General features: G+C 43.6%; 1 protein-coding gene across 9 annotated transcripts in view; it reads left to right on the top strand.

Annotated features, from left to right (window-relative positions):
• The window catches only part of LOC139535555 (neural cell adhesion molecule L1-like protein), an 80,279-nt gene that overhangs the window by 42,401 nt on the left and 15,092 nt on the right, over positions 1-22,786 (top strand). For 5 of the 9 annotated variants that reach the window (XM_071335069.1, XM_071335068.1, XM_071335070.1 and 2 more), the window contains exons 2-23: positions 11,151-11,365; positions 11,935-11,952; positions 12,520-12,628; positions 12,921-13,111; positions 13,877-13,999; positions 14,150-14,320; positions 14,636-14,674; positions 14,859-14,970; positions 15,110-15,291; positions 15,659-15,790; positions 15,884-16,024; positions 17,036-17,147; positions 17,577-17,743; positions 17,944-18,109; positions 18,225-18,349; positions 19,105-19,206; positions 19,517-19,714; positions 19,897-19,967; positions 20,758-20,980; positions 21,759-21,874; positions 22,126-22,330; positions 22,478-22,600. In XM_071335069.1, the coding sequence (XP_071191170.1) occupies positions 11,221-11,365; positions 11,935-11,952; positions 12,520-12,628; positions 12,921-13,111; positions 13,877-13,999; positions 14,150-14,320; positions 14,636-14,674; positions 14,859-14,970; positions 15,110-15,291; positions 15,659-15,790; positions 15,884-16,024; positions 17,036-17,147; positions 17,577-17,743; positions 17,944-18,109; positions 18,225-18,349; positions 19,105-19,206; positions 19,517-19,714; positions 19,897-19,967; positions 20,758-20,980; positions 21,759-21,874; positions 22,126-22,330; positions 22,478-22,600 (2,971 nt within the window). In that variant the 5' untranslated portion in view covers positions 11,151-11,220. Of the gene's footprint in view, positions 1-4,762; positions 5,018-11,150; positions 11,366-11,934; positions 11,953-12,519; positions 12,629-12,920; positions 13,112-13,876; positions 14,000-14,149; positions 14,321-14,635; positions 14,675-14,858; positions 14,971-15,109; positions 15,292-15,658; positions 15,791-15,883; positions 16,025-17,035; positions 17,148-17,576; positions 17,744-17,943; positions 18,110-18,224; positions 18,350-19,104; positions 19,207-19,516; positions 19,715-19,896; positions 19,968-20,757; positions 20,981-21,758; positions 21,875-22,125; positions 22,331-22,477; positions 22,601-22,786 lie in introns of those variants that run through there. The other 4 variants (XM_071335064.1, XM_071335065.1, XM_071335066.1 and 1 more) reach the window with 4 other exon arrangements.

Raw genomic sequence — 22,786 nt, 5'->3', positions numbered from 1 at the left:
AATCCCTGTTTATACCTGGTGCTAACATGCATCCTTTGTCCTGATCATGTCCACATTCTGATTTTGCCCACATTTTTAGACAGGTGTAGAGGATTAAAGGACACATTGTGCTCTGATTGTGATCAGATCTTGCAAGCACGCATTGTGTCTGGATATCTTACAAGTGTAGATGGATCTGGAAAGTGAAACCATTTAAATCATCATTATGCTGCCTTCTAAAATCATTGACAAGTGGCACCATTGACTTATGGCATCAATATGTAAATATTAGTTTGAAATAATAGCTGTCAAATAATTTGCATACAGGAAGGGACCAGGAAATGTGGTCGCAATGCAGGCACAGTAGACGGATAAGATACACATTTTAATACAGTGTGTAGACATATTTCTGAAATTGTGTGCACAATCATAATGTGGGCAAGATCAGGACAAGGGTCGCATGTTAGAGCCAGGTATAAACAAGGCTTATATGGTGACTTTTTAAGGTCGCATCCATCATCTTTGTGTCTTCTGGAAATCATAAAAATCATTAATTTTATTTACCTAGGCAAGTCAGTTAAGAACAAATTCTTATTTTCATTAATGGCCTAGGAACAGTGGGTTAACTGCCTTGTTCAGGGGAAGTACGACAGATTTTTACCTTGTCAGCTCGGGGATTCGATCTAGCAACCGTTCAGTTACGAGTCCAACGCGCTAACCACTAGTCTACCTGCTGCCCCATTGATATGTGAACTGGTCTTTTAAAAAGTCTATTACTTTACTTTATATTGATTTCAACAATGATGTTAGAGAATAAAGTTACAATTGCACATTAAAACCAGTGGTATAAAGTACTTAAGTAAAAATACCTTGAAGTACTACTTAAGTATTTTTGGGGGGTATCTGTACTTTACTTTACTACACTGAACAAAAATATAAATGCAACGTGCAACAATTTAAAAGATTTTACTGAGTTACAGTTCATTTAAGGAAATTCGTCAATTTAAAATAAACGCATTATGCCCTAATGTATGGATTTCACATGACTGGGAATACAGATGTGCATCTGTTGGTCACAGATACCTATAAAAAAAAGGTAGGGGCGTGGATCAGAAAACCAGTCAGTATCTGGTATGACCACCATTTGCCTCGTGCAGCACGGCACATCTCCTTCACATTGAGTTGATCAGGCTGAAATTGCTGGATATTGGAACACGCTGTCATACACATGGATCCAGAGCATCCCAAACATGCTCAATGTGTGCCATGTCTGGTGAGTATGCAGGCCATGGAAGAACTGGGACATTTTCAGCTTCAAGGAATTGTGTATAGATCCTTGTGACATGGGGCCGTGCATTATCATGCTGAAACATTAGGTGATGGCGGCGGATGAATGACACGACAATGGGTCTCAGGATCTCGTCACGGTATCTCTGTGCATTCAAATTCCCAATGATAAAATGCAGTTGTGTTCATGATCCGTAGCTTATGCCTGCCCATACCATAACCCCACCGCCACCATGGGGCACTCTGTTCACAACGTTGACATCATTCGCCCACACGACGCCATACATGCTGTCTGCCATCTACACGCTGTCTGCCATCTGCCCAGTACAGTTAAAACCGGGATTCATCTGTGAAGAGCACACTTCTCCAGCGTGCCAGTGGCCACTGAAGGTGAGTATTTGCCCACTGAAATCGTTCACAATGCCAAACTGCAGTCATGTCAAGAACCTTGTGAGGACGATGAACATGCAGATGAGCTTCCCTGAGATTGTTTCTGACAGTTTGTACAGAAAGTCTTTGGTTGTGCAAACCCACAGTTTCATCAGCTGTCCAGGTGGCTGGTCTCAGCCGCATGTGGAGGCCGGTTGCACAACCGAGTGGCCGGTTTGATGTACTGCCAAATTCTCTAAAACTAATTAACATTCAATTATCTGGCAACAACTCTGGTGGACATTCCTGCAGTCAGCATTCCAATTGCACACTCCGTCAAAACCTGAGACATCTTTGGCATTGTGTTGTATGACAAAACTGCACATTTTAGAGTGGCCTTTTATTGTCCACAGCACAAGGTGCACCTGTGTAATGATCATGCTTTTTAATCGGCTTCTTGATATGCCACACCTGTCAGGTGGAAGGATTGTCTTGGCAAAGGAGAAATGTTCACTAACAGAAATATAAACACATTTGTGCAAAACATTTTTGAGAAATATGTTTTTGTGTGAAAGGAATGTTTTGGGTATCTTTTAATCATAATTGAATTTCTGGTGAAAATAATATTGCCTCCATGTACAGTACCTTCAGAAAGTATTCAGACCCCTTGGCTTTTTCCACAAAAATACATTTTTCTCATCAATCTACACACAATACCCCATAATGACAAAGTGAAAACAGGTTTTTAGAATTTTTTTACAAATGAAAAAACAAGAACTGAAATATTACATTTACGTAAGTATTCAGACACTTCGCTATGAGACTCGAAATTGAGCTCAGGGGCATCCTGTTTCCAATTATCATCCTTTAGATGTTTCTACAACTTGATTGGAGTCCATCTGTGGTAAATTCAATTGATTGGACATGATTTGGAAAGGCACACACCTGTCCATATAAGGTCCCAAAGTTGACAGTACTTGTCAGAGCAAAAAGCAAGCCATGAGGTCGAAGGAATTGTCCATAGCGCTCCGAGACAGGATTGTGTCGATGCACAGATCTGGGGAAGGATACCAAAACATTTCTACAGCATTGAAGGTCCCCAAGAACACAGTGGCCTCCATCATTCTTAAATGGAAGAAGTTTGGAACCACCAAGACTCTTCTTAGAGCTGGCCAAACTGAGCAGGGAGGTGACCAAGAACCTGATGGTCCCTCTGACAGAGCTCCAGAGTTCCTCTATGGAGATGGGAGAACCTTCCAGAAGGACAACCATCTCTGCAGCACTCCACCAATCAGGCCTTTATGGTAGAGTGACCCGACGGAAGACACTCCTCAGTAAAAGGCACATGACAGTCCGCTTGGAGTTTTCTAGAAGGTACCTAAAGGACTCTCAGACCATGAGAAACAAGATTCTCTGGTCTGATGAAAACAAGATCGAACTCTCTGGCCTGAATGCCAAGCGTCACATCTGGAGGAAACCTGGCATCATCCCTACGGTAAAGCATGGTGGTGGCAGCATACTGTGTCGATGTTTTTTAGTGGCAGGGACTAGGAGACTAGTCAGAATCAAGGGAAAGATGAACGGAGCAAAGTACAAAGAGATCCTTGATGAAAACCTGCTCCAGAGCGCTCAGGACCTCAGACTGGGGCGAAGGGTCACCTTCCAACAGGACAACGACCCTAAGCACACAGCCAAGACAATGCAGGAGTGGCATCAGGACAAATCTCTGAATGTGGCCCAGCCAGAGCCCGGACTTGAACCCAATCTAACATCTCTGGAGAGACCTGAAAATAGCTGTGCAGCGACGCTCCCCATCCTACCTTACAGAGCTTCACACCCAAGAAGACTCGAGGCTGCAATTGCTGCCAAAGGTTCTTCATCAAAGTACTGAGTGAAAGGGTCTGAATACTTATGTAAATGTAATATTGAACTTTTTTATTTTTAATAAATTAGCAAACATTTCTTAAAACCTGTTTTTGCTTTGTCGTTATGGGGTATTGTGTGTAGATTGATGAGGACATTTAAAAAAAAATTATAAAGATTTTAGAATAAGGCTGTAATGTAACAAAATGCGGAAAAAGTAAACGGGTCTGAATACTTTCCGAATGCACTGTATTTGATCGCTTAATGTATTTATAGTGCATTGATCACATATCAAATCGTACATTTATCTAATGTCTCCATTCAAAGGTATACAATCTCATTTCCACCATTTCCCAACTGTCAGCACATATGAAGCACAAGTGATGATAACCTTGAATGGAGCCTGCACAAATAGCGCTCCGCTGAAAAAGGCCCGTTTTTTGCCGTTTTCAGCAAATTCAAGCATGACCCTCTGCCCCTCCCCCTTTTAATATTCTCCCTTTCTCCTTGTTAAAGCCCAAGTCTCAGACCTGGGTCCACACCATACATCATCCAGACTGTGCCGCTCCCTTCCCCCCGTGTCATGGGAGACAGGCTGTGCTGTTGTTGGGCTATGGAGGGCTCTTATCGGCAGTCTCAGCACTCTCTCTCTGCTCTGCTCTCTGCTTCTTCCCCACAGGTCACACAGGTCCCCATCTGTGGAGTCTTGGAATGATGTCTGTGCTCACCAATCTGTCAATCAAGGTCTCTAAATCAGTCGCTCAAAAAATCCCAGTTTTCATTCCACAGGTTCATTGGTTCTTCTGGTCAAACAAACAAAACAATCTTCAAACAGATTATTATGCTTCAATTTGTCCGGATGGGTAAAGTTAAGAGCAGACCTGGGCACAGATGTACTGTAGGGATACTGTAGCCTCGTCTTCTGTAATACTGAGAGACAATCGCCACCAGCATTATAAGAAATAAGGAGATTGTCCCTGCCTACAAAGAGGATTGGTCCCTGAGATCTGTAACACTCGAAGGCTGATCTCTACCCTGCTGCTCCCACCTGTGCTCTTGCAGGCATTCTGTAAAATATGTGTGCGTAACTCTTAAGACAACACTTTAAGCAAAGCTTCAGGTGAAGAACATATATTGCTGGTCAGGACACTGAGGGAGGGGGGGGGTGAGATGGAAGATGCATTCCTCCCCTTTTCCTCCTCCGTCTTTTGTACACAGCCAGTGAATGGCCTTTAGATTGTGCTTTGTGAGAATGATTGTCAGTGGCTTAATGAGCGTCTTTGCCAAGCTAGAGGCTTTGGTAACATATGCGTCCACAGCGCCTCTCTCACTCCGTCCCCAGCTTGTGTGACAGGATCTGGTGCGGGTGGGACGCCTCTAGAGCAGTCCCCGGGATTTTGACAGATCATTTACTGTTTCTGTGCTCTGTTTTTCCCCTTTGGATTGGATTGCCTGCAGAGGGAATGGTTGTTCTTATGTATCTCGCGGGGGACCAGCGCAGAGAATGAAGTTAAGTCTTGTAAGTGACGTCTTGTCTTGGGATGTTTCTGTAGCTGCCTGTTAAATGTTTTGGTTTTTGCATGTGTGGGGAGGTGCACTGGGACGATCTCTCCCTCAAAGAGAGGAGAGGCACAACATTGTCGGTGTTCATGTCTTGAAATTATTGAACTGAGCTGTCTCAGTAGTTGATTGTGGGTATCTCTTGTTGTCATACAATGAATATGGAAATATTGAGGTTATTCTGTTTTGAAAGAAACGAGAAATGTCTGGGCAAAAGAATACAGTATCTAAATTTGGCATAATTTTGATTCTTTGGATATATACAATTTTAGGACAGCCTGATAGGATTGTGAACTGTGTACGTCAGTACATGAGGCTGGGTGATAACATTATACCAAGTTTGAACGAACTTGTCTAGCCAGGAGTATCATACTGCCCTTAATATATCTCCAAATAGTGGGGGAATCCTTAGCATTATCTAAGTCTTTTAATCTTTCATCTCTGACACTGAACCCCTACCCCCCCACACACCCACACACCACACACCCACACACACACACACCACAAATTGATGAAGACGCTCAGGACTCATTTCCGACTGCTGTGTCAAACAGTTCGCCCTGTGAACGCTGTCCAGATGTCCTGCTGTAGAGCGCAGGAAATACAAGATAGATTGCATGCAGCATTTTACTGGTAAATCCCAGATCGGAGCCAGGAATTTCAATGTGTTGGAGAGGGACCTTAGAGGACAGGAACAACCAGCCTGTGGCAATTCAATATACTATTCTGTATCTGCGTTGGGGGAATCAGACTTTTCTGGTGTTGGACGGAAGTAAATTGCTTTGGGGTTTGATGGAAGAGGGGATTTGGGATATAAGTCCCATCCATCATGTCCGGCTGTGGCACAGTTTCATCCACAGTTTCATCCACAGTTTCATCCTGGGAAATAGCCATCATCAGTCAGATGGAGTGAATGAACGGGACGAGGACCTCGCTGCGTTTGTTCACGCAAAATAATGTCCCTGTCCCCGCAGTCCAGGCTGTGAATCCATAACGCTCCTCTCCTGGCGACTCAGTGAGGATCACAGACTAATGTGATGATCGTCCTGGGCATGGGGCGCCCATCTGTGACTCGGGACTTCAAAGAGACTAGAGCTGAGAGGGAAAAAGTTGAAGCGCTTGGCTTCTCACCATTCTGCAGACAGTTTGACACAGGAGCAATTTACAGTACCTTTTGTGTCACTTGTACTTGAAACGTGACACATAGAATATCTCAGTCTGGCATTACTCTGCTGCCTCAACGCTGTGACAGCTGCACCATGATTTCTCTCAACCCTTGAACTCTCAGATTTACACTTCATTTATAAACCAGTTATAGTTAGCCATTGTGTGACACGGCCCGTTGCTCACTTCCCAGTCACATTTGCTTCCAATTACAGTGATGTGTTTTTCAACAAAGAAATGATCCACAAGCGGCTAGCCCATACATGTAGTTAAAATCTCACCATATCTTTAAATGAAGAATAATGGTGAAATGATTGGGAGAGATTGCAGCAATATTTGCACTGAAACAGTTTTTGTTCCTGCTGTGCCGTAATATGCTCAGCAGGCCTCCATATTTCACTGAGACAAACAGAGCTTTCAGCGAGCAGAGCGGAGTTTCACGATGGAACAAGTCATTAGAGAAGGAGAAAAACCTTCACCTCTCTTTTACTCATGAAAGACACTGTAATCGCGCAGCAAAGATTAAATAGACAGGTGAGGAAATGCAGAGACAAAAAGGGACCTTGAAGTGATATAAAACAAAGCTGATGTTTTGGCTATCCTTTTCCTTAATATGTGTGATCAAATCGCCCATATTCTTCCAATGGAAGATGCTACAGACACAACGTGTACAGTACACCAGTATTTTACTCCAAGATTTTCATTGCTGGTTAAAAAGCGATGCCTGTGCCCTGGAGGTCATAGGTCGTATGGTGTCAACCAGGGATGTGTCCCACTCTGTCCCTGGTCACGACAGTTTATATGGAGTCAGTAAGGTCATTTGTCATTTCTCCACTTGGGACAGAGGTCAGCGACCCTGCAGTACATCTCAGAAACCACTCCATATCCACATTGGTTGAAATCCCTATAGCCTCATTCCCTCACCCCTCTATGCTTCATGAGTAGACAGACTCCTGCAATATTAATGGTGTGGTAATTGAACTGTTCACTCTCCTGCATGCATGGTAAAGCAGAGTGAAATTGAGCCAAATCTCAATTAGGCAAGGTTATTATTTAATATTGGTCTGACTTCCTAATCTCATTAAGGGCCTTGTTTATGTTTTCCTCCTGCTGCTGAAGTTTTATTAATGAATTAACTCCCCTGACCCACAAGCATGGAGAGGAATCTGAGTCTCTGCCTCTGTTCGCCAGAGGTCAGAATGGAACCCATTGTAAATGAACAGGAAATATGATTACATTACAGTTAGTAAGTTAATGCATCCAAATAAAAGTGCTTTTTACGAAATTCCAGTGGGTCTACTTCCACTGTAGTAGTTAATAACACATAACAAGATGTGTGTCTAGGGCAATACTTCACACATAACATAATTGTTCAATGTACCCCTAGTTCATCAGTAAAGAACTGTATCCTTATGTTTTGTTGTTGTCTAGAACCAGTCTCAAGTCATTTGTAAACTAAATAAGAAATTGACTTTGCGAAAACAGAAAGGAAAGAAAATGAAAAATAAATAATTACCGGCAACAGAAATGCAGGCTAATTGCTGTTTAATGTTAATCAATTCTCCCAATGTTGTAATTGTACTTCGGTGATTAACTGGGATTCAGTGCTGAGGCATTACCAGGAGTGTGTGTGGAGTGTGGTGCTACTGTCTTCCTGCATTGAAGCTCTTTAGTGAGGAGAATATTTTAATCCAGTTTGACAAAACGAGGATCTGCTTAATCCCATTATAGGCTTGCAGCACATCAAACTACAGTAGGCCTGTAGACACAGACACTCTCCTGCCTGTCTACCTGTCGTACTGCAGAGCCTGTAAACACTCTCCTGTCTGTCTGCCTGTTGTATTGCAGAGCCTGTAGATACTCTCCTGTCTGTCGTACAGCAGAGTTTTGCATGTGAAGGAGGCAGATTGCAGACAACAGAACGGCAAGAGGTTAAACAGCATAGCATATTTGAATGGCAGCAGTTAAGGACACCTCAGTCCTTCAACAGAGCTTCACCATTTTCCTTTAGCCAAAATGCTTTGTCTATATCTTGATAATAATCTGTAATAATGTATCTTGATAATGCCTCATCTAGAAAATCATTGTTATAAAGCCACTGAGGAAATAGTGAATTATACAGTATATCAACAGACCCTTGACTTTGGTGTATAAGTCAAGGTTAGGATTCCATGCCAGCCCAGATGGAGGAACTAGGAGACTGAAGGGATAGAAAGCATGCCAACCAGAACACTGTGCCAGTAACATCTCCTTATGAAGAGAGACATGGGTGTCTTTGATTCAGCCTGGAGCCTGAATTATAAGGATGGGGCTTCTCAATCAAATGAACCAGCAGGTAGAGTGAGCATGGAGCAGACGCGACATCCCTCTCTGCCTGCCTCTTACATTTCCTCTGTTATCAGTCTTGTGCCTGGTGCTCGTTTTGAATGAGAAATGGTTTTTGCACGTCTTGGCAGGTAGCCCACTGTAAATGATGGAGAGCGGTGTGAGAGCAGCACTCTACAATATCAGTCAATCCGAGTTGAGTTTAAGGCACGGCTGTAGATTGCACAGGGCCCGTGTCCCCTCTCCCTCCACCCCAGCACAGCTTCTGTTTCCTCTGAGCCTCGGCTAAGAGAGGTCAGAGTTCATTTTGGCCTTCCCACTGTGAGTAGCTTTTAACCACCTGCCAGCTTCGTCAGTCTCAGACTCCCATCTATTTCTGCCGGAGGAGAGGATTAAGAACAGCCAGCGGTCTTAGAGCAGGCTCGCCTCGGGCCCACTCAACGGATTCATCTAGCCTGTAGCTTATACTGTATGCTGGGTTAGAGCAAGACATCTCCGTCTCCCACCAGTTTAGCCTGTATGTTTTATGGACCTCCGTCAACCAGATGGACGAGTTGGATCGGGCTAAATGCTCAACGAGGGGGGAGAACAAAATCAGATGGCAAGTGATCAAGCACAGTTTGAACGGAACGTAATCCATCTAAGTTGTGTTAGGTTGATAAAGGCCCTGAGAGGAACACATTGTCTTGGAGGGATTGTAAAAAGCTCCCCCTTAAACTCACCAAACCCAAGGAGAAAGTGCTGGCCAATTAGCACAGCACAGCTTCCTACTTTCTGATTCTAATCTGTAATTTGCAGCATAAATCAGTGTGTGGGAAAAGAGTGAAATGGGAGCAGCAAATCAAGCCTGAGGCATTTTTCCAGTCCCGACTCATGGATCATAACAAAGCCATGTCAATCTGAGGTTGGAGGAAAAGTCAATGGCCTAGTATTGTGATTAAGAGGGGTGGGTGTATTGCACACTGTTGTCTGTGGCTCTGCCGGTGACTTCAGTGACTTCACTGGGTCAGAATAACCAGGATGGAGTCAGAGGCCCCAGACAGAGTTAATACCATTAGCATGAGGCATGGGGAGAGAGGTCAGGGTTCGTGTCCATCTGAAAACAGAGCCTCACAAAGAAATTAATGGAATCGACTCATTCACTCCTTGGTCAATTATTCAATTTCTTCTCATGAACTGCCATTTGACCTCTGTGTTTCCTATTGAATTTGGTAATTGAGGGAGAAGATTAAAAAAAAATGTTTTAAAAGAAGAGCAGTGTTTTCAGTCAGTATGATTGAAAAGACACCAGTAAAAAGCCAGCTGTTTGTGAAAACTGCCAGGCCTGTTGGAGCGTGGCTGTCTCTTAGGTCTGGTTCTCTCCGTCCTGCTCAAAGAAAGAGCTTAACACACACAGATTCCCTCTCCCAATACAAATCCCTTTTTTGGCATTAACTGGAAGCTCCATCATCAACACGAGAAGAGACACCAGTTCCAACCAGTTGTAATTACTGGATTTGTATGCTTGTGATGAGAAGTGTTCAGCTAGTTTCATTGTGGGGACTCCCCGAAGACCCATGAGCATTATAGTTTGGCAAGTTTCTTAGTAGTGGGCGATTATTGCTTATTTTTCCATGTGGTCTGGTCTATGCTACCTTGCATTGAACTAATTGGAGTCCTGACTAGAATGACCCAATGAGCTGGGTCACTGCCAACATGAGGGAGGCTAATGAACGGACACCCCAGAGATTCTACTACAGAACAGAGGCTGGTGGGCAACAATGCTGCCGAGGTGGACATTCCTGCAGAGAGCTCTTCCCCCCACAATCCTTTGCTCTAGTCATACTGTATAGAGCGCGTTATGATCCAAGCCACTGGCCTGTTAGGTGGAGGATGACCTGTGCCCTCTGACCGTGTGACCAACTGCTTATCAGATAACATGTTATTCAGTGTGTAGAGTGGTAAATGTGTGTAGAAAAATACTATTGCTGTTCTTTGGAAGAGGACTATTGCTATGTCTGAGGACCATGTGTGCAGCGTTCCTAGATCGACAGGGTTGTGTCGTTCTATCTTTTTGAATATTCAGGGAGGAGCCCAGAGACACAGAACAGCAACAGCCTGATGGCAGAACGCTGCAGCAGGGTTATATCTTAATGATGGAAATCTTTCGCTCCATTGTGGAATGAATTCATAATTTTCACTTTGAAATGTGGAAACATCTGCTGTGTATTAACATAACCACAGGCAGCCACATATATTTATATATTTAAACTCTTGTTCTATTGCGCATGAAATTGTCCTGCCTGTTGTACTGCCAAGCCAACACACTCCAACAGACAATAAACAAGAAAACAATTTATGTCTCAAGGGAACAGGGTGATATAGAGCTTTAATATGTAGATTTTTGTTTCAGCCCAGAATGTGGTCCCTGCTGATGCGAGTGACTACTGTGCTGGGAACGTGTGTTGTGCCTGGCTAAGCATCTCTCTCAGTCACCGGGGGTTCTCTCCCTGCGTTGTGTGGGATTGCCTGACTGTCTGCCGTGCCTGACGCGTGGGTGGATCTGGATTCATGGGAGGCCTCTCTTATTCTTTCTCTCTCTGTTGTCTGTGTTGTTCTTGAAGGTCCTTCGTCTTCGGCAGGACCTAGTTATGAACTGAGAGTGGGAAGAGTGCAGCTTGTGTCACTTCCTCCATGATGAACTCAGAGATTGTTGTCTGCTGTGGAGCGATGAGGATGAGGTCATCGATGTGGAGCCCAGGTTTGGCTCTCCTGATGGGCGTGGTCGTCAGTGTCTGTGCCTTTCACCTCACCACTGCCATAGACATCCCACTGGAGGGTAAGTGCTCACTCTTCCCATAAAGTGCATGGTGCAGAATATCATAAACCTTTGTAAAGTACAGTATATTGATTTTGTTTTCCAATGTCTGTAATGGTCAAAGCAATCCACAGGTATTCTTTGAAATATAGCATATTCTGTAAATCTATATCATGCCAAAATCAGTTCAATTATATTCATGGGTCAAACACATCCTTAACTGGGGTTTAGTTTCTAGTTTCAGCTTGTTTAAATCAGGTTTCTTCATTCTCTTGTATTGGGGGCTGTGTATCTTACAGTTTCCTTGGAAACGAGTATCAAGTTTTCTCTTCTAAATTATTCAGAAACATCTCTTAAGGGCCCGCTTACAAAGAGTAGTTCAAACAGGTTTTGAAAATGCAACGCACACTTGCTCTTGATGCAGGGTAATTCATTTCACGCAATCTCCTTAAATGCAATTCACAATCCTCTGTTTTGTTGTACCTACAGTACTAATGTTTATAAAGGGCTATAACCAATCAAAAAAACAGTATTATGGTTAAACTTCTGCCTGTGTTTTTGTTGTCTTCCTGCCGCCATGGATATTTTAGTTTTAGGTCATGTAAACAGTAAGTTTGCTCTGATGTGACCTGTCCCATCCAGCATTAGTGACCGCCTGTCTGTCCTGACTTAATCTCTTGGCTCAGTGTTCAGCACCACAGCAGCTGTACCATGTGGTCATCTTGTGTACGATCTGCATCTCGTGTGCCATCCTCCATTTATTTGCACAATCAACATCTTCGAATTGGATTGTCTTGGACGACTGTCATCCATTTAGTGGCATGTGGTTTTAACCTGCACCATTGGCCATACTGGCCTGACCTCATGCCGCTAGTTTTACTGTTGTTGACCCCTGTAGTTTTGTAGTGAATCTCTAAGTCATATCACTTAAACAAGTTCAAACAGTGCTGTATGTCACTGTGAAATAGAACCGTAAGAGAAGGAACCCACTGGGCACAGACGTCATTTGAAATGACGCGGAAGCAACGTTGATTCAACCAGTGTGTGCCCAGTGGGAAATACCATCATAATCAAAATGAACCATACCATAACACCTTATAGAGTGTGAGAGATTATATTATCAGAAACCTACAGGAGGTCTATGGGACTTTTCATAAAGTGTTGTCCTTTTCCAGTTGAGCAGCTGCCCACCATCACAGAGGCGTCCCCCAGCTCTCTGATCGCCTTCCCCTTTGATGAGAGCTTCCCCATGACGTGTGAAGCCAAAGGGAACCCTAAGCCAGAGTGAGTTCTGCGTGTCCTACTCTACCATTCCATACCCAGCAGATGGGAGAGGGACAGCCCAGGAGAGCTCGTTAGCAGCCCGACAGACAGTCTATCACCGGCCATCGATTTGGCGTGTCACATTTGGCTAGTCGATTTGGCGAGTTTGAGGGTTTGATTTCCAAGTATTGGACAGACTGTGAGGACCAACCTTGGACACTAAACACACTGTACATTTGGCTGAAACACATGAGATATTTTCAAGATTTACGTAGAATTTTATCAGTGGCTGATTGAACTGTTGATTTTGTAGATACCGGTGGACAAAAAATGGGGAAGAGTTTGACCCCTACCAGGACCCGAGGCTGATCAAGGAGGACAACTCGGGGACGTTTGTGATCCCCAACACTGGGAATCTCACAGAGTACCAGGGAACATACCGCTGTTACGCCGACAACGAACTAGGGACGGCCATAACGGAGGAGATTGAGTTTGTTGTGCCCCGTGAGTAGCATAATGTACACCCATACATATCTGAACTCTGTGGCGCTTACAGCTCTGTGGCGCTTACAGCTCTTTGAAAGTGATTCAGGGCCTGGAATTCAATTCAACGACTGTGTCGCTCCATCGTGAGCTGTTCGTTGAATTGGCCATGGCAGAAAGTCATTGAAGCTCCAGAGCATTCCACCCCCAGTTGCCTCTCGTCTATACCCATATAGACTGTGTGGCAGAAGGGAGACTGATCTATCCTCCATCATTTCCCTTGGTACATTTTTCATTTTGTTCCAAAGCATAGTACATAAATCTTCTAAGAAATCCAGACCGAGGGGAACTATGACAAAATTTGGCCGTGCTTCAACCATTCAGTGCGACTGACACGCGGCACAACAGTACTAATGACGTTTATTTCTTCCCGCAAGTAAAAATCTGAAGAATGTGCTGTAAAATCCAATTCACTTGAACACAAATACCTCCATACACGACCAGCACAAAACACTAGTATCATAGGACTGCCACCTGCTGGAGAGAAAGGCACCTACATCAAATGACAGACAAATCATTGACACACACTGAGTGTACAAAACATTAAGAACACCTTCTTTAACCTGTCTCCTCCCCTTCACCTACACTGATTGAAGTGGATTCAACAAGTGACATCAATAAGGGATCATAGCTTTCACCTGGATTCACCTGGTCAGTCTATGTAATGGAAAGAGCAGGTGTTCCTAATGTTTTGTACACTCAGTGTATATTGTTGTTTTTTATCAGACGTTCCTAAGTTTCCCAAGGAGAAGATTGATCCCATCAAGGTGGAGGAGGGTCAGCCTGTCATTTTGGAGTGTAACCCTCCTAAAGGAATCCCTCCTTTACAGATCTACTGGATGACCATCGGTGAGTCACTAACAGCTTGCCAGACCTAACACAGTGTCCGAGTCATGTCCCATGCTTTGTGTTGACACCTGCCGTTTTATTGAAGCGCGATAGAGCAAACGAAAGCAACCAACATTTGTATGGAATATCCACCTCTTTTCCCCTCTTCAGACCTTCAGCACATAGAGCAGGATGAGAGGGTGTCCATGGGTCTAAACGGCGACCTGTTCTTCTCTAATGCTCTGGAGAAGGACAGCCGCAGAGACTACTGTTGCTTCGCTGCCTTCCCCAGGATACGCACCATCGTACAGAAGAATGCCATGTCTGTCGTAGTCAAGAGCAGTAGGTGTCAATCTAAGAAGGCATGTCTGTGATTAGGTGTGTTTATTAACTCTGCTACAGCATAGAGCTTGACCAAATGGCTTTGTTTTGATCACCATAATGACTTCAACCTCTGACCCAATGCATTCGTCGCTATGATCGTGGTCATGATCAAGAACATTCCCAATGTCCAACAGCATCTCCAAAGTTGTATTTTCCCTGCTGTTGATGGCACTGATGTTTTCATGAATCTACACCACCCCATTGTCTGTCATGATTGTTTTCGTTTTTATGAATGCTTTGCACATTTTCATATGTTACCCACCTTAATTTCAGAAAATTCAAACAATGACTCAAGTAGCAGTCCTGGTCGTGGTAAGTTACATGCCATACCATATCATTGTCTAGAACACCCCATGTGTGATTTTTTTTCATATCAGAGTGTGATATGTGGATCGAAACATTGCATTGTAGGTTAGCAGTCCAAGAGTTAGACCCATGCATTGCCTTGTTTGAAAAACTAAGCTTAAAAACAATGTTTCTATTCCATTCTCAAAAGCCAATTCAATCCTGGAGAGAAAACCAAGTCTTCTGATGCCCTCTGGTGTCAAGTCGGAGACACAGCTGGTGAAAGGTGACGAGCTACTACTGGAGTGCATTGCCGAGGGCTTGTAAGTAAACCTTCCTCTCTTTTTTTAGGCTTAGGTCTTTTTCTCTTTTTTTACAAAAGACTGCATGATATCTTCTAGACACTTCTTTGTATTTGAAGCAACTACATCAAAACGTCAATCATTTTACTGCCCCTTTCAGTCCAACACCCAAGATTGAATGGGTAAGGATGGGCCACAGGCTGCCTGACAGAGCGACGATAGAGAACCATGGGAAACTCCTGAGCATTGACCGGGTCAATGAGGACGACAGTGGGAAATACATGTGTAAGGCTAAGAACATCCACGGAGAGGCCAACCACTCCTTTGATGTATCAGTGGAAGGTAAGTGGAAAAATGTACAAAGGTTGAAAAAATAGGTTCTTAGTTTGATTATGTGTGTCTGAAAAACAGCTGTTTAGCTTAAACAACATTTATAGGTTTTACTGTAGGAAAACTACTTCATAATAGTAACACATTTTCATGAGAAAGAGTGCCATCTACTGTACATTGAGTGAACTGCTGTCCAAGAGGGATTCAAAAAAGTCACAATTTGAGAATTGGCTCCAGGTGATAGAAAACACAAACATCATATCTCTTGCATGATTTCCATGTTTTTTAAATGCAAATTCTGGGAAAGAGTTGTAAACTGTGCTCTGGTTCGCTCACTGCTTCCTGATGTTATGTCTGTCTTTGATGTTGCGCTTTCCAGAGCCTCCTAAGTGGGTATCTGAGCCTGAGAGCCAGCTTAGTACGATTGGCTCAGACGTGCATATCAAGTGCTCCGCCACTGGCACTCCTCAGCCCACCATCCAATGGAGGGTGAATGGAAAACCTCTTAAGGGTATGTTCTCAGTCTACCTCAACAAGACATGAATGTCCTATTTCTAGTACTGAAAATTGGTGCACAGTTAATGGATTTCATTGTTGATTGCAGAGGTCCCAGCATCTAACAGGAAAGTTTCGGATGACACCATTGTATTGCACAACGCCAAATCGATTGACAGTGCCGTCTATCAATGTGAGGCTTCCAACAGACATGGAACCCTACTGGCCAATGCCAATATCATGATCATGAGTAAGTTTATGGGGCTTCGTTGGTTTTACTCTCTACCTCTGAAAATAGCCTCTACCTTACTCTGAGGCTTAATGGTCACAAATAAATAGTTCCTACATCTCAGCCTTCATCATTGTTTTACCGGTCGTGCTCATGCATTTAGTTACCCACTAAGTATGGAATTGTATGATGATGAAAGTGCACTAAAGAATCCAACCAGTTGCTTGACATTGTCATGAGACAGTGGAAGACTGTCTGTGAGTGGTGGTGTGTCTGGTTTGATAGCCGGCTCTGGCGCCAGAGCCCCTCGGGCCGTGGTGAAGGAAGGGTTGTCTGAGCGCCACAGTCCTCCATCCAGACTACCCACCCACGTCCCCTGTCCCTGTTGATCAGCCCGCATGCTCCCAGGCATGTATTTCTATGCTAGCACGTTTCTCTACTCCATTCAGAATGCAATGCCACAACACTAAAATGTGCTCCTTTTATAAGAGCAGATTTTTAAAAAGTGCTCTCTTTGGCTTCTCAGAAATGTCTGGAGTTTGTCAATGGTGACAAACTAGGAAGTTATTAAGCGGACTGTTCTGGATTCAAAGTCACAGCTTTTTATTTTGGTTAACAATGGAATGAGACAGACAGGATGTTTTGGTTCGAAATGATAAGACACATTTATTTAAAATTTGGCACTCATTGTTCCACTTGTTTTAATTTTTTATTCATTTTTTATTTATTTTCAAATTGTATGACAATCATCGTGACAGTCCAGCCATTCTTTCAAAATAAATGGTAATTAACAAAAATGGAAGACAATAACATTTTCACGTCACTTGGTCTGCTTTATCAGTCTCCTTAGTTTGAATCTTAGCTATACATTTTAATGGACTTTCTTAATGTATCTTTGTAACCAATACTGCAGTAGAGTCGGAGGACCATTCCTCAATCCCTCCATATCTGTATGGAAGTTAGAAAATAAATCTCTCTCTCTCGTTCATGTCCCAAACCCTGATTCATTTACTGGGATGTCTCTCCCCACAGATCTGCCTCCTATGATCCTGACAGAGGAAGGTCTGGAGTATTCAGCTGTGGAGGGAAAGAGTGTAGTCATGCACTGCAAGGTGTTCAGCTCTCCGCCCTCTATTGTAACCTGGTGAGTAGGCTCTCCCTAACCATAGCCTGGTCCCAGACCAGAATGTGCTTCAGCCAACTCATCCTACTCTTCTTGTCATGTCATTAATCATTGGCTCAAGCCCATACAAATGCTGGACTAGGCTTCTCCAGCTCCAACCAGTCCTCTCAGAGGCCAGTAGAGAGCAGTAGATATCAACGTGTCATTACTAGATAACAATGTGTCAGTGTCATTAGGTAGTTATAAAAATAGCTATGTACACAATCCGTTTCTCTGTTGGTGAAACACCGTCTGCAGTGGAAATATGCAGAAAGAAAAAACATCTTATACCTACACAAATACTTTAAGGGGCGTTATTGCAGTATCTTCTTAAGTGCTCAGCAAGGTTCCTCTGTAATTGAATTCAATTGCAAGTGGAGACTTTAATTGATTGCTTTACATGTTGTACAGGAACAAGGATGACTCAACAGGGTCTGTAGAGGGACCAAGGTTTACAGTTCACCAGAATGGATCATTGGAGATCCATAATGTGGAGAAAGAGGACATGGGCCAATACACATGTTACACCAAGAATACTGAAGGGAAGTCTGCTATAACTGCCTTACTGGATGTTAAAGGTATGAAAGTAAATACAAGACCGGATGTGTTTAACACACAACTAGGGCCATGTGTTTTTCTAAATACAGTACGTGACCTGACGAGGAACAACTGCCTTATATAGTGTTTCCTGCTAAAGTCACATGGTTAGAAAAAAGAGGGGTCCTTAACACAACCCTTTACATGTAACTTATACAGTTGTGTGTTTCATCTATCCAAGATCCCACAAAGATATCCCAGGCCCCAGAGGACTTGCATGTCCTAATAGGAACCACAGCCCAGCTCTCCTGCCTGGCGATGTACGACAACTCCTTCAGTGGCGACTTTGAGATCGTGTGGGAAAAAGACGATATGGAGATAGCACTAAACCACACTGAGAATTCTGGGTAAGACGACGCCTTTCTTATGGTGTCACAGATCCAAGCCTAGCCCGGGAAAGTTCACTTGTTTCTTTAGATTGCACAGATCAATAGGTTGTCTCTCTCTTTTTTCTGTCGATAGATATTTCTTAGAGGATGGCATACTGCAGATCGTCAACGTCAGCCACAGAGACCAGGGCATGTACACGTGTGTGGCCAGAACTCCAGTGGACCAGGACACTGCCTCTGCACTACTCATAGTGCTGGGTGAGAAAATATGTCAAATACTTTACATCAAAGCCTGGTCTGACCCCAACGGGTCTATGACCCCCAGCACAACAGAAATGCATAGTATGTCACAATATGAATCCATATGCCGAAGCCAAGCATTCCATGGCGTGGTACACAGAGCAGAACATGATTACACCGTGTATCTTCAGACCTCGGCTCTGCATTTACAGAACAATGCCTTTACATCATTTGCATGGCAGTTTTACATTTTGCTTTCTTTCCCATTGGTCAGTCTCTGACTGTTTCATGGTGCTTTTCCAGAGGATAAATCAAATCAAATTGTATTGGTCACATACACATGGTTAGCCGATGTTATTGCGAGTGTAGCGAAATGCTTGTGCTTCTTGTTCCGACAGTGCAGCAATATCTAACAAGTAATCTAACAATTACGCAACAACTACCTTATACACACAAATCTAAGTAAAGGGATGGAATAAGAATATGTACATATAAATATATGGATGAGCGATGGCCGAGCAGCATAGGCAAGATGCAATAGGTGGTATAACAGTATATACATATGGGATGAGTAATGCAAGAAATGTAAATGTCATTATTAAAGTGTCATTGATAAAGTGACTAGTGATCCATTTGTTAGAGTGTCCAATGATTTCAAGTCTGTATGTAGGCAGCAGCCTCTCTGTGTTAGTGATGGCTGTTTAACAGTCTGATGGATACAATGTCTTTGTGTGTTATCAAAGTAATGTTGTTGTGGTGGTGGTGTTTTCCAGATGTCCCTGATGCACCTGAGAACTTGGTGCTGTCTGAACACAAGGGCAGAAGTGTGAAGCTCAAATGGATACCTGGGGATGACCACAACAGCTCAACCACTGGTAATAGTCTGGCTCTACAAGCAAAGTCCAGCTGCTTTGCATGATTTAGGGAACAGCAGGCCTGTCGTATATACAATGATAATAACATGGCACATATTTACTAAGAAAATGGAATTAGTACTTTATTATTGTGTAAGTCTCCTGTCAACATTCCAACACAAATGTGTCATATTTTTTGGTGGGTGCAAGTTTCCTGCTTAGTGCAGGGTCTGAAGAGTTTGCTACGCAGGTGGCTGTTAGATAAGCAGCCCCTTTGGCAAAGGGCTTGGGCAGATTGGGGTCTGGTTTGTGTGTCTCACCCTGTGAACAGACTTCATTATTGAGTATGAGGAGAGCCAGTGGGAGCCAGGGAACTGGAACGAGCTTCAGAGAGTTCCAGGAAATCACGGTTTGGCAGTCCTCAAACTTTATGGACATGTTGACTATCGCTTTCGAGTGTCTGGAGTCAACGCGGTGGGTAGGGGGCGTCCCAGTGAGCCCACAGAAAGATACAAGACCCCTCCTGCAGGTAGGAAGTCCAGCTATGTTTTATCCTCTGACCTGCCTCCACCGCCCGTTGAACTTTAAAACACTCAAACATCTGAGATAATTGATTTCACTCTTAGGTCTCTCATGTGCACATTTCACAGGAGATTTATTTAACTAACAATTTCAATTCTGGCGAAATCCATATTTCTTCTCTGCCACCAGCCCCTGACAAGAACCCTGAAAATATTAAAATCGAAGGTCATTTGGCACATGAAATGGATATCAACTGGGAGGTAAGAAACAGAATGGGGTTCCTTTAATATTCCTTCCCTTCGTACGTACGCACCCCTCCGAGTATTGAATATTTCACAGCAGTTACATTTTGGGGAAATCAAAGAATCTCTCTTTATTCATAAAGAAAGTAAGCTTTAGTGTTATCCCTCAGAAATAAATCAAATATCCCTGCTTTTGAAGTGTCGTATTGTGATGTATAACTTTAGAAAACCTATTTTTGATGGGTCATCGTGAATGGGATAGCTATCAAAGCAGTTCATTGTGAACCTTTTATTAGAAAGTGAAAAGGAATGGAGCAGAGAGGAGTACAGTAATACAGTAATAAATTCTGCTTTATTGTAAAAAGATTAATCTCACCCCCACAAATGATCTTCCTGTCCTAGCAGAGTAATGCAACCTGAACTTCTGAATGTACGAGCTCCCTCATTGTTAATGATTTGCTTTTGTGGATAATAGTGTCTTATTCTATTTCCCATCATGGTCAGGCCATTGTGAGGGAAGCGTTGGATCGCTCTATAATCTCTACAGTCTGTGAAGTCCTAGACTGCTCCTTATATCAGAGGGGTGCCTCAGAACTCCCTGGAACCAGCACCCAGCCAATTGTCTTATAGTTTTACTGATTTTATATGATCAAATTAGGATCCATGTATATGGGCTTGGCATGATAACCCCAAAATAGCCAGGGATGTAGAAGGAAATATAAAGAGCTCCTTGCTTGATTGTTCAAGATCCTCTTAAATGGTAATAATCTGTGTGTTACTGCTTTTCTTACATTCTTCGCCCTTGCAGCCATTGTCCCCCATTGAACACAATGGGCCAGGCCTTGAATATAAGGTGAGCTATAAACGGCAGGATGTGGAGGAGGACTGGCACGAGCATGTGGTGAAAAGACACTCGTTTGTGGTGAAGGGCACTCCCACGTTTGTGCCATATGAGGTCAGGATCCAGGCGAGGAACCACCAGGGATGGGGACCTGAACCCAAAGTGATGACTGGCTACTCTGGAGAGGACTGTGAGTGACTAGTGTTGTTTTTTAAAATAAAATATTACAGCCTTGTAAATACAAAGAATGTATGTGAATTTCACAATAATAATACCATTCAGATATATAAAGCCAGTACCGTACGTACCATTCAGCTTTGTGTGTGGTTGGCTCCAGTCCATAAAATCTGGACTCTTTCTTCTTTAAAAGTGCTATAGATTTGTGAGCAGAACCCTAACCCACCAGCCAGAGTAGTTGATGAAATCCAATGTTTGCTTTGTGATATAGGCTAGTAGCTTGGTTGAGCGTCACTTTATAGAGCCTATGTACCCTTTCACTCATGCCAAAGTGAAAACTCTCTTTTAGAACCATTTCATTCCATGCACTTTCTTATTTCTATCTTTATTTTTAGCGTTCTTTTGGATTTGCCCTCAGGATGTAACCTCAGGTCACATATACCATCTCAACCTTGTTAACAATGTATTGTCCTCCTTTAGAAGCTTTGTACTCCTTTGTTGTCATACTGCCTGGTATCATCGCTTAGGCAATAGCAGTGAGCCCAACACTAGTTCCACCCTTGGTATATCATGTTATTTAGATTGCAGTCACTGATCTATAGATTATTATTTGATAGAGGTAATGCTTTGAAGCACCTAAATACTCAACCCTGCCAATACTACACATATGATCTGGTGGATCATTCACTGTAAAGCTGAGCTCATCCTTCACATGTTGGGCTGATCTTTACAGTACTCAGTGTGACATATGGGCTGAATGGACTGTGACGTGAGTGTGTTTGGCTCCGCAGTCCCCTCCGCGGCCCCTGATGATGTAGAGGTGGAGGTGATGAACAACTCGCTGGTCAAGGTCAGCTGGACACGTGTTCACAAGGACAAGCTGCATGGACATCTGGGAGGCTACAGGGTAATTCCTCAAAACAGCCCAGTAGCTTTAAGACACAGTTTAAAAGGAGTCTGACCTCGCTGGATCTTCTGGCCCCCTCACCCAACTCTGTCTCCCTACTGCTGGCAGCTCACTGTTTCCTTACACTCGCGAAAAAATACTATAACCAAGACCGCAGCATTTTTCTATTTTATGAGCTGTTGTCTTTGTCTCACATAATTATGATCTGTTAGACCTATAACACTGTCTCCCCTCTGTCATGGCGGTGTCAGATAAGCTGGTGGCGGCTGCGTAGTCTGCTGGACTCAAAAAAGACTCACGGGAACAAACACACACTGACATTCCCGGGGGACAGGAACCATGCCATGGTACCAGGGCTCACACCCTTCTCTGAGTACAGCCTCATCGTCATGACCTTCAACGGGCGAGGCAACGGGCCAGGCAGCCACGCCGTCAACTTCAAAACTCCCGAGGGAGGTAAGACATGAGGGTAGAGGTCTGGGGTGCCATGGAACATATTGATTCAGTACTGTCCAATGGAAGAAGAAAATAACTATCTAGAGACAAGACTATTGTGCTACACTCTCAAACTGCTTACTACCTATATATTGTTCTGTTTCACAGTTCCAGAGGAAAACCCCGTTTTCAGGGTCACAGATGTTCAGAAGCACACCATCGCTCTCACCTGGGCACCTCCTCTGGTTGCCAATGGAGTCGTCACAGGATACCGGCTAGAGTATCAGCTAAGTGTGTACAACTCTTTCCCCTTCCCCGTTGAACTGCAGTCTCTTACATGCACCTGCCTACCTTCAGTCAAAGTGACTAGCGATTCCTTGATCTTACCACTAGGAGATAATGTTGTGCTTGTGATTGGTGCTACAGCCCATTGCTGAACGTGGTGTTAATGAAGGTTTAGAGTTTAGCTCCAACAGC

The sequence above is a fragment of the Salvelinus alpinus genome, chromosome 12 (genome assembly GCF_045679555.1).
Source record: "Salvelinus alpinus chromosome 12, SLU_Salpinus.1, whole genome shotgun sequence".
Classification (NCBI taxonomy): domain Eukaryota; kingdom Metazoa; phylum Chordata; class Actinopteri; order Salmoniformes; family Salmonidae; genus Salvelinus; species Salvelinus alpinus.
The sequence above is the reverse complement of the archived record's forward strand: the minus strand, read 5'-3'. Positions and strand labels throughout refer to the sequence as shown.